This window comes from Rhincodon typus, chromosome 3 (assembly GCF_021869965.1).
Source record: "Rhincodon typus isolate 14 chromosome 3, sRhiTyp1.1, whole genome shotgun sequence".
NCBI classification, from domain to species: domain Eukaryota; kingdom Metazoa; phylum Chordata; class Chondrichthyes; order Orectolobiformes; family Rhincodontidae; genus Rhincodon; species Rhincodon typus.
The window spans coordinates 121,877,378-121,890,837 of NC_063334.1; the positions used below are offsets into that span (position 1 = coordinate 121,877,378).

A 13,460-nucleotide genomic window follows, 5' to 3' on the forward strand; every position below is an offset into this window, starting at 1 on the left:
GATCAAATGTAAGAGCAGTCAATTCATCAACATATTGATCTTTTCATTATACTACTTAGATAAATTAACGACTGCCAAAATTGGCAACTGTAATTTTATTCACTAAAAATTAAAGAAGGCAATCTATGTAAAGACCTTATTCATTTCAATAAAATGAAACCAGATTTCGTTGATAGGATTAAATAAGATCATAAGAAAATGGAACAGGAATAAACTACATGCTACATGACGACTCAAGCCTGCTGCATAATTCAGTAAGATCATGGTCTATTTTCTCCCTCAATTTCACCTTCTCACAGTAAAGCCTCTTAATGTCCAAAAACTGACTGATTTCAACCTTCAATATAACCAACGATTGCACACAGCTTCTGGGGTAAAAATTCAAAGCCAACATTAGAAAATTAGGTAGATGTAAGTCACACAGCTCCTTAAGGCTGCACCATCATGCTAAAAGATCAAGACTGATCTTGCACCTCAATTTCAGTCTCCTGCCTGATTTCACTATCTCTTGAATCACGTTCAATGCAAAAGATTATGGATCTCAACCTTGAATAGATTCAACGACTGAACATCCAATCTCCAAGATTTCAACCCTATGTGTGAAGGTTTTTCACCTCAACCCAGTCTTAAGTAATGGATTATAAATTCTGAGACTTGGACCCCTTGTTCTACATTACCCCATGAGGGGAAATAGCCTCTCAGCAGCTTTCCTGTCAGGCTGATTCAGATTCTTCAAGATTTCAAGAAGATCACTGGACATTTTCCTAAAAACCATAGGAACAGGAGTAGGCCATTTAGCCCTCTCTGCATGTTCCACCATTCAATGAGATCATGGCTGATCTGTGGCCGAAAACCACATACCTGCCTTTGACCCATATGCTTTAATACCTTTGCGCATAAAGAAAAATCTCAGATTTTAAAATTAACAACTGATCTCTCATCAACTGCTGTTTGTGGAAGAGTTCCAAACTTCTTTATATCCTAAAATCTCTCCTGAATGGTTCTGGACCTAATTCACAGACTATGCCACCTAGTTCTAGAATCCCCAGTCACTGGAAATAGTTCATTTTATTTACCCTGTCTTTTCCTGTTATTATCTTGATGACTTTGATCAGATCATTCCTTAACCTTCTAAATTCTACAAAATACAGGCCTAATTTGAATAATCTCTCCTCATTATTTATGCGCGAAGTGTGAGATGATGCATTTTGGTAGAAAGAACATGGAGAGTTAATATAAAATAAGGATTACAACTCTAAAGGGGATGCAGCAGTTGCAACTAGGGGTGGTGATGGTGAACCTCAGCTGGGCAGCCAGTGTTACCCACATCTTATGAGTGAATTTTTAGAAAAAGGAACAGAGGGGACCAGAGTGTAGATGTACATTAAAATCAGCATGACAAGTTGAAAGATCAGTTAAAGCATGTTAGGCTTTATTAGTGGGAGCACAGAGTACAAGAGAAAGGGTGACACATTGAACTTGTATAAGGCGCTAGTTTAGCTCCACTACTGTCCGTTTCTGGGTGCTGCACTTTAGGAAGGACCAGAAGGCAATAGAAAGATCCTGGGGAGTATTGCCAAACAAAGAGACCTTGGAGTGAAATTTTGTAATTCCTTAAAAGTAGAGTCGCAGGTAGACAGAGTAGTGAAGAAGGCGTTTGGTAAGCTTGCCTTTATTGGTCAGTGCATTGAGCATAGCAGTTGGGATGTCATGTAGCGGCTTTACAGGAAATTGGTTAGGCAACTTTTGGAATATTGTATTCAATTCTGGTCTCCCTGCTATAGGAACGATGTTGTGAAACTTGAACGGGTTCAGAAAAGATTTACAAGGACATAGCCAGGATTGGAGGGTTTCAGCTATACAGAGAGAGTGAATAGGCTGGGGCTATTTTCCCTCGAGCGTAGGAGGCTTAGGGGTGACCTTATAGAAGTTTATAAAATCATGAGGGTCATGGATAGGGTGAATAGTCAGTCTTTTCCCCAGGGTAGGGGAGTCCAAAACTAGGGTGCATAGGTTTAAGTTAAGAGGGGAAAGAAATTAAAGGGACCTAACGGACAACATTTTCATGAACTGCCAGAGGAAGTGGTGGAGGCCGGTACAATTACAACATTTAAAAGGCAACTGAATGGGTATATGAATAGGAAAGGTTTAGAGGGATGTGGGCCAAATGGCACTAGATTAATTTAGAATGTCTAGTCGACATCAATGAGGTGGACTGAAGTGTTTGTTTCTGTGCTGTACATCTCTATGACTCTATGAGGATCTATTCAACTCAGAGGAGAACCTTCTCATCCTAGGAATCAATAAACTAGTTTTTTGTGTGATTATTTATACTCCTCTGAATGCTTTGACTAACTTACCTCTCTGAGCAAACTGTTGGTCAACTTACCTAATATTTTATGTTGCCCTGAATTATATTTTGTTTTAATAAAGCTCCTGTAAAGTGCCTTTGAAAATTTTATTATGTTAAAATTGCTGATTACGAGGAATAGTTTTTAAGCGAAAGTGGCATTCTCTGATGACATGTCTAGATGATCTGCACCCAAGCCTCTAATATTTTCGTCAGCTTAGCAATGGGTATTGCTCCTGCAGGGACCCAGGTTTAATTTCAGTCTCGGGCGACTGTCCATTTGGAGTTTGCACATTCCCCCTGTGATTGTGTGGACTTCCTCCGGGTGCTCCGCTTTCCTCCCAAAGTCCAAAGATGTACAGGTTAGGTGGATTGGCCATGCTAAATTGCGCATAGTGTCCAGAGATATTCAGTCTAGGTGGATTAACTAAGGGAAATGCAGGGTTATAGGGATTGAGCAGGAGCCTGGGTCTGGATAGGATGCTCTTTGGAGGGTCAGTTTGGACTCGATAGGCTAAAGGGCCTGCTTCCACACTGTAGGGATTCTATGATTCTATGATATCCCTTGAGTCAAAAGCTCATGAGCTCAAGTTCTATTCCAGAGGCTTGAGTACATAATCTAGCCTGACACAACAGTAAAGAATTGAAGGAGCAGTAGTCTTTGAATGACATGTTAAACTGAGGCTCTGTCTGCCCTCCAGGTGGATAGTATCTAATTGCACTATGCATAGTAACCTGTCCAAAATTTATTGCAATGAGCAATCAAACAGAGTGCCTGATTGTTGTACTTGCCTGCTTAACAGTGACTGCACATCAGAAGTAAATCATTGACTGTGAAGTGTTCTGAAATGCTGTGAAAGGCATTATATAAACACCAGTTTATTCTTGGCCCAGCTGCTAGGCAAGTTCTTCATCCATGCTGATCTGCCCTTCGAGGTCCTTCCATCTGGATAGGCACTGAACATTCATATTCAACTGACTTCAGACAGCAGAACAAAGACTCGGGCCCCGTTAAGTGTGGACTCATATGTGCAAAGAGATTATAAACATTTACTATGTGCTTGGACCACCGAAGTGTGCTCGTACACCATTGTATTGGAATTTATTAAATTGCTCAATTTTAAAAAGTTCAATTGTAATTGTTCAATTTTTACATTGAAATTTAAACCATCACAGTTTTTATTTATTTTGCTCATTTTTTTGGTTCCGAACTTTGAGCTGAAATTGAAAGTTACACTTTGGATTTTGAGCAGCAGCTTGTTTTAAAACCAAACTGATTTTTTTTAATGGGAAATGGCTTGGAATGTTAGTTGCAAGTTGGTAATTATTCTGCAGATGTTTTGGCACCTGAGATATATTATGCTCAAGGACTGGCAGCTGCTTGGATGGTAAAAGTGTCAATGCAACGGAGACTGATGCCTCCCAGCCAAACAAAGAGAATGTTGGAAACAACAAGAAACACCAAAAATTGGACTGGTTTTGACTGGGGTTTTTATCAACAGAAAGAACTGTGGCTGTGAAAACTGCTAGACTCTTTGGCTACTCTCTAATTATCCTCCAGTCAGCAAATTTTTGCAAGTTCTGAGGAAATAACTCCAGTATATGAGACCTAAATAAAAGTCTGCACTGTCTGTGGAATCTATTTGCATTGACCAGTGACTTAAGAATTCAAGTTAGATATACAGTCCCACATGCCTGTAAACAACTCATTATCCAAGGATTGCATGAAAGCTTAGTGAATATCATTTATAGAATCACAGAATCCTTACAGTGTATAAGCAGGCCATTTGGCCCATTGAGTTTACACCACTCCTCCGAAGGACATCCCAGACACACAGCCCCACCCTAACCCTGTAACCCTGCATTTCCCATGGCTAATCCACCTAACCTACACATTCCTAGACACTATGGACAATTTAGCATGGCCTATCTACCTAACCTATTTTGAAACTTTTTAAGTGAACTGGCCAGTTACAACTTTTTAAATATTTATTTTAGTTAATCCTGTGTCTGTGTGTGTGTGTTTGTGTGTGTGTGTGTCTTTGTGAGTGTGGAGGTTATGATCAAAGAAGATTGGGTTTAAATGGATGGTCAGTGAGAGAAGCCAGCAGCGTGGGTTCAATTCCCACTTCAGCTGAGGTTACCATTAAGGACTCTCCTTCTCAACCTCTTCTCTTCCCTGAGGTGCTGTCACCTTCGGGTAAAACCAACACCAGTCATCTCTCTCTCTAATGAGGGAGCAGCCCTATTGTTTGGTAAGACAAAGGCAACTTTTATCTTTAATTAGAATGGCTTGTTGTTTAACTTTGCTCTGCTAAAACTACAGCATTAATAATAAGTTGTTAAACTATATACTTATTATCTGATATCTATTATCATTAAGTCTGGTCAGCAACAATTGGACAATTTTGAGGGTCACTGAATATTTTAAGTTCATTGCGTGGTGCTATCTAGTATTAGTGAGTCTGGTTTGGTCTAGCTTGCCATCTCTGTGTTGTAACAAATTATAAGAAAACATATTTGTGTAACTCACTGAACAGCATTTCACTGGTCACTGCTGATTTCCTTTTTTGTGTAATTTCAGGAAATCATTTTTGCAATTGTTTTCTGGCTGCTAACATGAATTTGACTGTTGGATTTTGAGCGGTGGTTGAAATTAGAAAAGTAAATGAAATAAACAAGTCTATGACACTAAACTACCTTAAATCTTGCAGATAGCATAGATATTTACCATGGTAAAATATTTTTGTTCATGAAAAGCACTAAAATAACCTTGTTTGCAAATTGGGTTTATAACAGTCTTCAAAGTCTGTTGTACTGTCACTTTAATGGGTCTGCTGTCCATTTGATTATGACTAGGTTCTCAATGGTCCCAGTTTGAGGTCTTACTGTCTGGTTTACATCTTTTGCAGAACACTGAAGCTGCATTCATCCGTGTCAGAAATTACAGCAGAACTATTGTTTTTTATCATCTTCCCTGACTTTTGTTCCAAATTGGAATATTGTTGGCCATGCCAGTCTCGTCCTCTATTGGAATACTGACAAAGTCCTTATTGCATCCACCAGAAAACTGTGACTGTGACTTCATTAATCACGAGCAACCACTTCAGGTTGAGCCAAGAGATGGGGAACCCTTGTGTATCTCTCAAAACTAAACTCAAAATTATCTCAGTGACCACTCCATAATCAAGGCCACTTTCTTCTCCTCTGTAATATTGGCTTCTTCACTGCAAAAGGAGATAGCAAGAACTGCAGCTCCATCTCCAGCTCCACAGTGTTAGACTTCTTCACTGCAAAAATTGCCTAAAGGTTGGATTAAGATTTTCCTGACACGTTACTCTTCCATAAGCTTCAATACACTCAGTATTGTTTCTTCATCAAATCTCATACTTCCAACTTCTCAAATATCCATTGCTCCATCAAGACCTTTAGGAGTATGTCCATGTTTTTATCTGCCCTAATTTAGTAATTTTCCTCAATATATCACAGGATTGATTCTAAACTTCTAAAGAGGAGCTTCTCTTTGTCCTTTTCCTCCCATCATTCAACTGCTTTGCTCTTTAACTGTACAATATCCAGATGTTTTTCTGTTAACTGATTACCTCCCTTCCTATTTTCAAAGCTTTTTTTATCACACATGGGATGTAGGCATTGTGGGCTTGGCCAGCACCAATATTTATTGTCTTGTCCCTTGAGGTCCTTAAGAAGGTGCTGGTGAATTGCCTTTTTGAACCACTGCAGTTCATGTGCTGTAGTTGCAATAACTCTGTCTGAAATAAATCATTCCCGAGATAAAAGGGACAAGGAAAAACTGAATTAAAAGCAACATGCTAATTAGCCATCCCCAGGAAAGCATCTGGATGGGTATATGAATAGGTAGAGTTTAGACGGATATGGGCCAAATGCTGGCAAATGGGACTAGATTAATTTAAGATATCTGGTCGGCATGGACAAGTTGGACCAAAGGGTCTGTTTCCATGCTGTATGGCTCTATGACTCTAACGAGTTGAAACAACATAAACAAGCTATTTCCTGGGAGAGAGGAGGTAACATTGCTTGCTAAGCTGCTGCCTCATGACAGATGGGCAATTAAGGTTGCCTTCAGAAGGAATTTCCTGAGGTAAAGGGTTAATTGCATGAAAAGTTATGTCTTCAAACAGACAGTTAACATCAAATGTAACAAGGAACAGGGGAGTTCCTTCTGATAAGAAGGCAAGCTATAGACATAAGGACTCCAGAAGTGTAATCAATGTTAGGGATGAAGGCATCTAAAGTATTGATAATGTCATTACAAACGTGAAACAGAGAAAATTGTATAACAACTCGACTCCATGATTCTTTAGCAACAGAACTTTGAAGAACAACACTGCACAAGGAACAAATCCTGGACACATCTAGAGACAGACGCTATTGTTTGGAACCGTACCTCATATCCGCCATTAATTGGGTGATGGCTACTTGGGTTGTGAGGCTTAACATGCTTACTTGAGAGATCTTATTTTGGTTGCAATAGAGTTTAAGTAATTGTTTCAGTGTTGGATTATCTGTGAGATTTCTTAATAAGTAGTCGAATTAAAGGTAGCCTGTGGTAATTTACACACAAGAGTGTATATTGAAGTTCCGTGTAGAGTAGTCTGTGACCTAGCTCGCCTCAGTGCTTCCTCTGAATATTGTTCAACATGGAACGGGGCTCCTTGCCCATGGCTGACCTGGTTTCATAAGATATCATGATGTCCGGAGTCAATATTGAGGACTCCCATGGAACCTCCTTCCTGGCTGTATATACCACTGTGTGCCACCTCTGTTGGGCTTCTTCTATCAATGGGACAGGACATATCCAGGGTATGGTGGTGTCTGGGATACAGTCATACTCACAAGTTGTAACATACAGATGATATCAGGGTGTTGCTTGACTAGTCTGTCAGACAGCTCTCTCAATTTTGGCACTAGACCCCAGATGATATTAAGGAGGATTTTGTAGGATCAACAGGACTGTTTTTGCAGTTGTTGTTTCTGATGGTCCACCCAGTTTCATTTCTTTTTTGACACTTCTCTGTGTGATAGTTCCCACTCCTAACAGTTTTGATCCCAGTTGATGGTAATACTGGCAAGTCAAATCAGAGTGAAACCTGGCTTGGTAGATCTTTAAGTTTAATTTTTATCACTTGGTACTGTGGTTGTTAGTGATGGAACATATACTCAGGAGGATGCAAAGGTTCTTTAACAAAAGCGCACAAATTTATGACACAAAAAATGAAAACAATTTATATATACACATAAGTGTTTAGAAAGGTCTTAAACTAAACAGTAAAACAAAGTTTCAACTTCAAAACACTCTCCTTCACAGGTACTCCTAGAGAAACATCATTCCTATCTCAAGTCTCTAATTTCTCACTTAATTGCCTTTTCTACTTCTCCTCCTCAGTCTAAGAGATATATTTTCAATATTTTAAAAATTCTGACAACTTGAAAACTTTCACTGTTATACTTGGAGGCATCACAAACTGAAATGATCCTCATAAAGTGACTGGCCATCCTGAATTGAAAACTTAATTCCCATGTTCGGAAACTGTTTTCCCTTCTGAACTGAACTCCTAATTCTTGTGAACTGAAATTAAAAGCAAAATTACTGTTTTATCTGTTTGTCATAAATGCAGCAATATAAGTATTCTATCCATTAACTTTGCAGGTGTCCTGCTAGACACTTGATTGGATCACAATCCTTTTGGAAATGGTTTTTTAGGTCACTGTTCCAACTGACTTTCCAACTATTACCTCCTTGCAAAAAAACAACTATTTTCAGAGAACTGACCAAACTTTATCTGTTTTTAAAAATACAAATTTTCAAGAATAAGAATATACTAAACACATTTCTCACATAAACCTCAGATTTTTCTTTTTCTTGCTTCTTGTTATTTATTTTCTCCTCTCCAATATAAAGCACCTTTAGGTGTCTTCCTCCCAAAAAGAAGTGAAGTACAGGTGCAATTGTTCCACATTTACTTTGCAAATTATGAACATAATGTATACGTACCCTTTTATGTTCAGATTCATGTGTCATGGCACACCGGAACGCATCAACATTGGCTTCCATGAGGTGCTCCTAATAAAGAAGTTTCAGTCATATCAGTGATAGATTTTTGTAAACTCCATTCCCATTGCTATCTTTTCTGTTTGTTCTGGATGAGAGATCCAACTTAAAAAGTGGACAAAATGCAAGGAAGTTAACAGCTGATTCACCTGCCAGCATGAAACACTTAACATATATAATGCTCAGAAAATTATTTAACTCTAAAATTTTCCCCTTCTAACCTTGTTGTAGCTTTATATTTTGGCAATTATTTCTTTCTTTTTAATTTTTGTGACATCTTAATTTGTGATTCTTCACTAAGATAGGGAAGATAGGGAAGGGAGATGGTGGCATAATGGTAATGTCCCTGGATTACTAAACCAGAGATCAGGCTAATCTTCTGGCTACATGGGTTCATGTCTCAACACAGCAGATGGTGAAACATGTATTAAATTACTTTTTTTAAATTTACAATTAGAAGTTGTCCGAATGGCTGCCATGTAACCACTAATGGTTGTAAAAACCCATCTGGCTCATTAATATTCTTTAATGAAGGATATCTGCCATCCTTTCTTGACCTGACCTACATGCAACTCCAGACTGCAATGTCATTGACTCTTAATTGCCCTCTGGGCAAGTAGGGTTGGGCAATAAATGCTGGTCTAGTTAGTGATGCCCAAATTCTTTCAAGGCAGATGCCCTAGATGGGTCAAGGACCAAATTCATTCGATTAGAGTTAAGAAACAATAGATGTAGCATTAAGCTTGGTCAAAATCCTGGAGCTCCATCCTAAACAGCAGCATAGGTTTCTAAACATACTGCAGCAACTGAAGAAAGCAGCTCACCACCACCTTCTTGAGGGTAACTAGGGATGAACAATAAATGTGGCCCCAACAAGCAAAGCCCACATTCCATGAGTGAGATTCTTTAAGAAATGCTCCTTGTATACATTCTATAGGCCACCAACTGGTAAGAAAGACAGTAAACCAAATTTGCAAGGAAATTACAGAAGTTTTTCACTTATATAGGGGAATTTTAATTATCCTAAGATAGACTGGGATAGTAATTATATAAAGGGCAGAGGGGAGAAGGGTTTCTAGAGTGAATTCAGGAAAATGTTCTGCATCACTAAGTTTCTAATCCAATGTGGATAGAAGTCTTGTAGAATCTGGTTCCTGGGAATAAGGCCAAGTGGATTAAGTAGTGAGTGGTGAAATAATTAATGGACAGTGATTGTTGTATCATAACATTTAGGCTGACCATAGACAAGTTCATGGAGCAGTGCAGAGTAAAAATGATAGGGAAGGGCAAACATCAATGGGTGAGACAAAAGAAAAATATTGAAGATGCTAAAAATCTGAAATAAAACTAAACATTATAAAAAATTCAGCAGCATCTGTGGACAAGAACAGATTAAATGTTTCAGGTTGAATGACCTTTAATCAGAACTCAATGGAATGAGAACTGACCTAGTCAAGGTAAATTGAAATGAAAGATGAGTAGGTCAAACTGTAACTTAACAAAGCACAGTAATTCAGGTACAACCCAGGCACTTGCACAGGAGGTGGAAAGAAATCAAAAGGTGAGCTCTCTGGATGTGAAAAGAGATTGATATGAAACAGCGGAAGAAGTTGGCTGACAGAAGTATTCTATAGTTATATAAACAGTGAAAGGATGGTACAAAGAGAAGTGGGGTCTATTAGGGACCTAAAAAAGGATTTACATGTGGAAGTAGAGGGCATTTACGGTTCTACAAAGGTAGAAGCTGCTTTCAATAAAATAATTGAGACCCAGATGGGCTAATGAAAGAGGAAATATTAAATAGGCTGAGTTCTGAAGAAGAGTCATATTGGACACAAAAAATTAATTCTGTTCCTCTCTCCTCATATGCTGCCAGACATGCCATCCACTACAGTGGGGACTTCTTGTCTTCATAGGCCTGATGTGTGGACTCTTGGAATTGGCAGTGAGACGTCAACTGCAGCAATGGTAGAACAGGAACTTTGCCTAAGTCTTGGAGCCGTGTTTGGGACCCTGGCGGATGAAAATGAACTGCATTTAAGTACTTCATTCAGAGATAGCAAGAACTGCAGATGCTGGAGTCACAGATGAAATGCCAGGTGACTGATGAATAGCTAATGTGGTTCCTTTGTTCAAGGAGAGCAGCAGGAATAGGCCAGGTAATTAGTCTGATGTCAGCAGTCAGGAAATTATTGGAAAAAATTCTGAGAGACAGGATTAATCAACTTTTGGAAAGGCAGGGATTGATCAGGAATAGTTAACATGGATTTGATGGGGGCAATTCCTGTCTGACTAATTGAGTTGAATGAATGAATGAATGATTTATTATCACATATGTCTAGGGAGATACAGTGAAAAATGTTCTGTTGACAGAATCTGCTGCCATTTTCAGATACAAAAGAATAAAGAGAAAGTACTTCAATAGAGATAGCACAGTGTGGAGCTGGAGGAACACAGCAGGCCAGGCAGCATCAGAGGAGCAGGAAAGCTGACGTTTTGGGTTGGGACCCTTCTTCAGAAATGGGGAGGGACAAGGGAGCCGGGAAATAAATAGAGAGGAGGGGTGGGGCTGGGGAAGGTAGGTGGGATGGTGATAGGTGAGTGCAGGTCCTATCCCTTCACAGATCCCTTCCTCCTCCCCATTTCTGAAGAAGGGTCCCAACCCGAAATGTCAACTTTCCTGCTCCTCTCATGCTGCCTGGCCTGCTGTGTTCCTCCAGCTCCATACTGTGTTGTCACCACTGACACCGCTCTGGTCTCCCCATGATATCAGGAAAATGAAGAAAAGAAGGACAAAAAAATGATGGAAAGGAGAAAAAGAGAATGTGGCCAGCCAGGAGCAGACGGGCCTACCATGCCAGTGACTCCATCTCTATTCTCTGCACTGCAGGGCTCGCTTTCTCCTCTGTGCTGCAGTTTTTTGAAAAAGTGACTAAGTATATTGATGAGGGTATGCAGTTGATGTATCTTAAATATTTAGGATCTGGAATGCACTTCCTGAGAGGCAGATTCAATATAGGCAATCAAATTGAAATTGAAAAATTACCTGGAAAAAAAAATTGCAGGGAAAAAGTGTTCACTGCTGTCTACTTAGCTCAGTTGGCTGGATGGATGGTTTGCAATGCAGAGTGCTATCAACAGGCTGAGCATACCATGAAGGACTTTCCTCTCAATCTCTCCCTTTGCCTGAAGCATAGTGATCCTCAGGTTAAACCACCACCAGGTATCTCTTTCTAATGAGAGAGCAGCCCTGTGTTGTGGTAAGACTATAGCGATTTTCTCTTTTACTTCATATCCATGTTTATCCCATGAACTTGAATTTTACTGACAATCCTATAATATGGCACTTTATCAAATGCTTTTTAAAAGTAACTATATATCACATCAACAGCATGATTCTGAGCTCATAAATCCACTGTCTTAAGAAATTCATCCAAGTTAGTTTTCCCTTAACAAATTCACGATAGCTTTCTTTAATTAATCCACATTTGACCAAGTGACTGTTGATGTTGTTATTTCTTAAAGCTTCCCCACAACTAAGGTTAAACTGACTTTCTTTACACCCTTATTTTGAACAAGGAGTAACATTTGCAATTTTTCAGCTGCCTTGCACTACTGGTATATGTATTGGGGATTGGGAGGTCATGATTAATGCTTCAGCAGTTATCTTCCTTACTTTGTTAGATCCTGGATGAATCACATGCGGTCCTGGTGATTTATCAGCTTTGAGTACAAATAACCTGTTGAATGATTGTTAGGCGTTGACATTATCTCGCAGTGAGAAATCAAGGGAGTTTGTGGCTGTTGAATTGTAGAAAGCACAACACAGAAAGAAGCCACTCAAGTAAATTTCCTAATCACCCAATTGTTATTGGATTTTAGCCTCCAGATTTCATTTCGAAGCCACCCCATCAAGGTTCATTTAAAATTTCAAAATCATGGAGGTAGAGCAGAAGAATGGGATTGACTTGACTGCTCTAGAGAAAGCCACATGTGCTGAAGTTCCACGTTTTATGATGTAATATCTTTCCATTATGAATGTATGAGTTAAGAAGTCATTAGCCTCAGGCAGGTGATTTTTCTGCCTATTCAGACAGATTAGACAAAGCAAGACACAGGCTTTCTGGAGTGTAACTAACTCCAGGGGATATTAACATCCTCCTGTTCAGTTCTTTGGATTCTGCTTGGTGAAGTTTAAATCAATCTTACCCTGACATGATCTCTGTGCTCACTGTTATATTACCTCCCAGTTTGGTCATTTGAAATTCTCCTGTTGCATTCTGAAGAACAGTCATATTTGATTTAAATACCTGGGTAGAGTGGACATGGAGAGACTAAGACCTGAGGGCACAGCCTGAGTGTAGGGATGACCCTCTAGAACTGAGATGAGGAGGAATTTCTTCAGCCAGAGAGTGGTGAATCTGTGGAATTCATTGCCACAGAAGGTTGTGGTGGCCAAGTCATTGAGTTCATTTAAGACAGAGGTAGATAGGTTCTTGATTAGTAAGTAAATCAAAGGTTACGAGAAGAAGGCAGGAGAACGGGGTTGAGAAACATATCAGCCATGATCGAATGGCAGAGTAAATGTGATGGGCTGAGTGGCTTAATTCTGCTGCTATACCTGATGGTCTTCACAGTGAAAGATATCAGTAGAACTTCAAGAGAGTTAGGAGACAGAGGTGATTGCAGTGGTCATCACTAAAGAGTAGGTGCTGGAGAAGCTGAAAGATCTGAAGGTGGAGAAGTTATCTGGGCTGAATGGACTTCACCCCAGAGTTCTAAATAAGATAGCTGAGGAGATTGTGGAGGTATTGGTGATGATCTTTCAAGAGTCAGGGTGGGTCCCAGAGGACTGGAAAATGGCCAATGTGTTTACGAAGGGAGGGAAGCAGAAGATGGGAAATTATAGGTCGGTTCGACTGACCTCAGTCATTGGTAAGATTTTAGAGTCCATTATTAAGGATGATATTGTGGAGTACTCGAAAGTACATTGTGAAATAGGGCTGATTCAACACGGTT

The 13,460-nt window shown here is 39.5% G+C and overlaps 1 protein-coding gene across 4 annotated transcripts in view; it reads right to left on the reverse strand.

The window, feature by feature from the left end:
• The window catches only part of cfap99 (cilia and flagella associated protein 99), a 138,424-nt gene that overhangs the window by 32,296 nt on the left and 92,668 nt on the right, over positions 1–13,460 (reverse strand). For all 4 annotated transcript variants that reach the window (XM_048594488.1, XM_048594480.1, XM_048594475.1 and 1 more), the window contains one exon: positions 8,385–8,453. In XM_048594488.1, the coding sequence (XP_048450445.1) occupies positions 8,385–8,453 (69 nt within the window). The remainder of the gene's footprint in view (positions 1–8,384; positions 8,454–13,460) is intronic.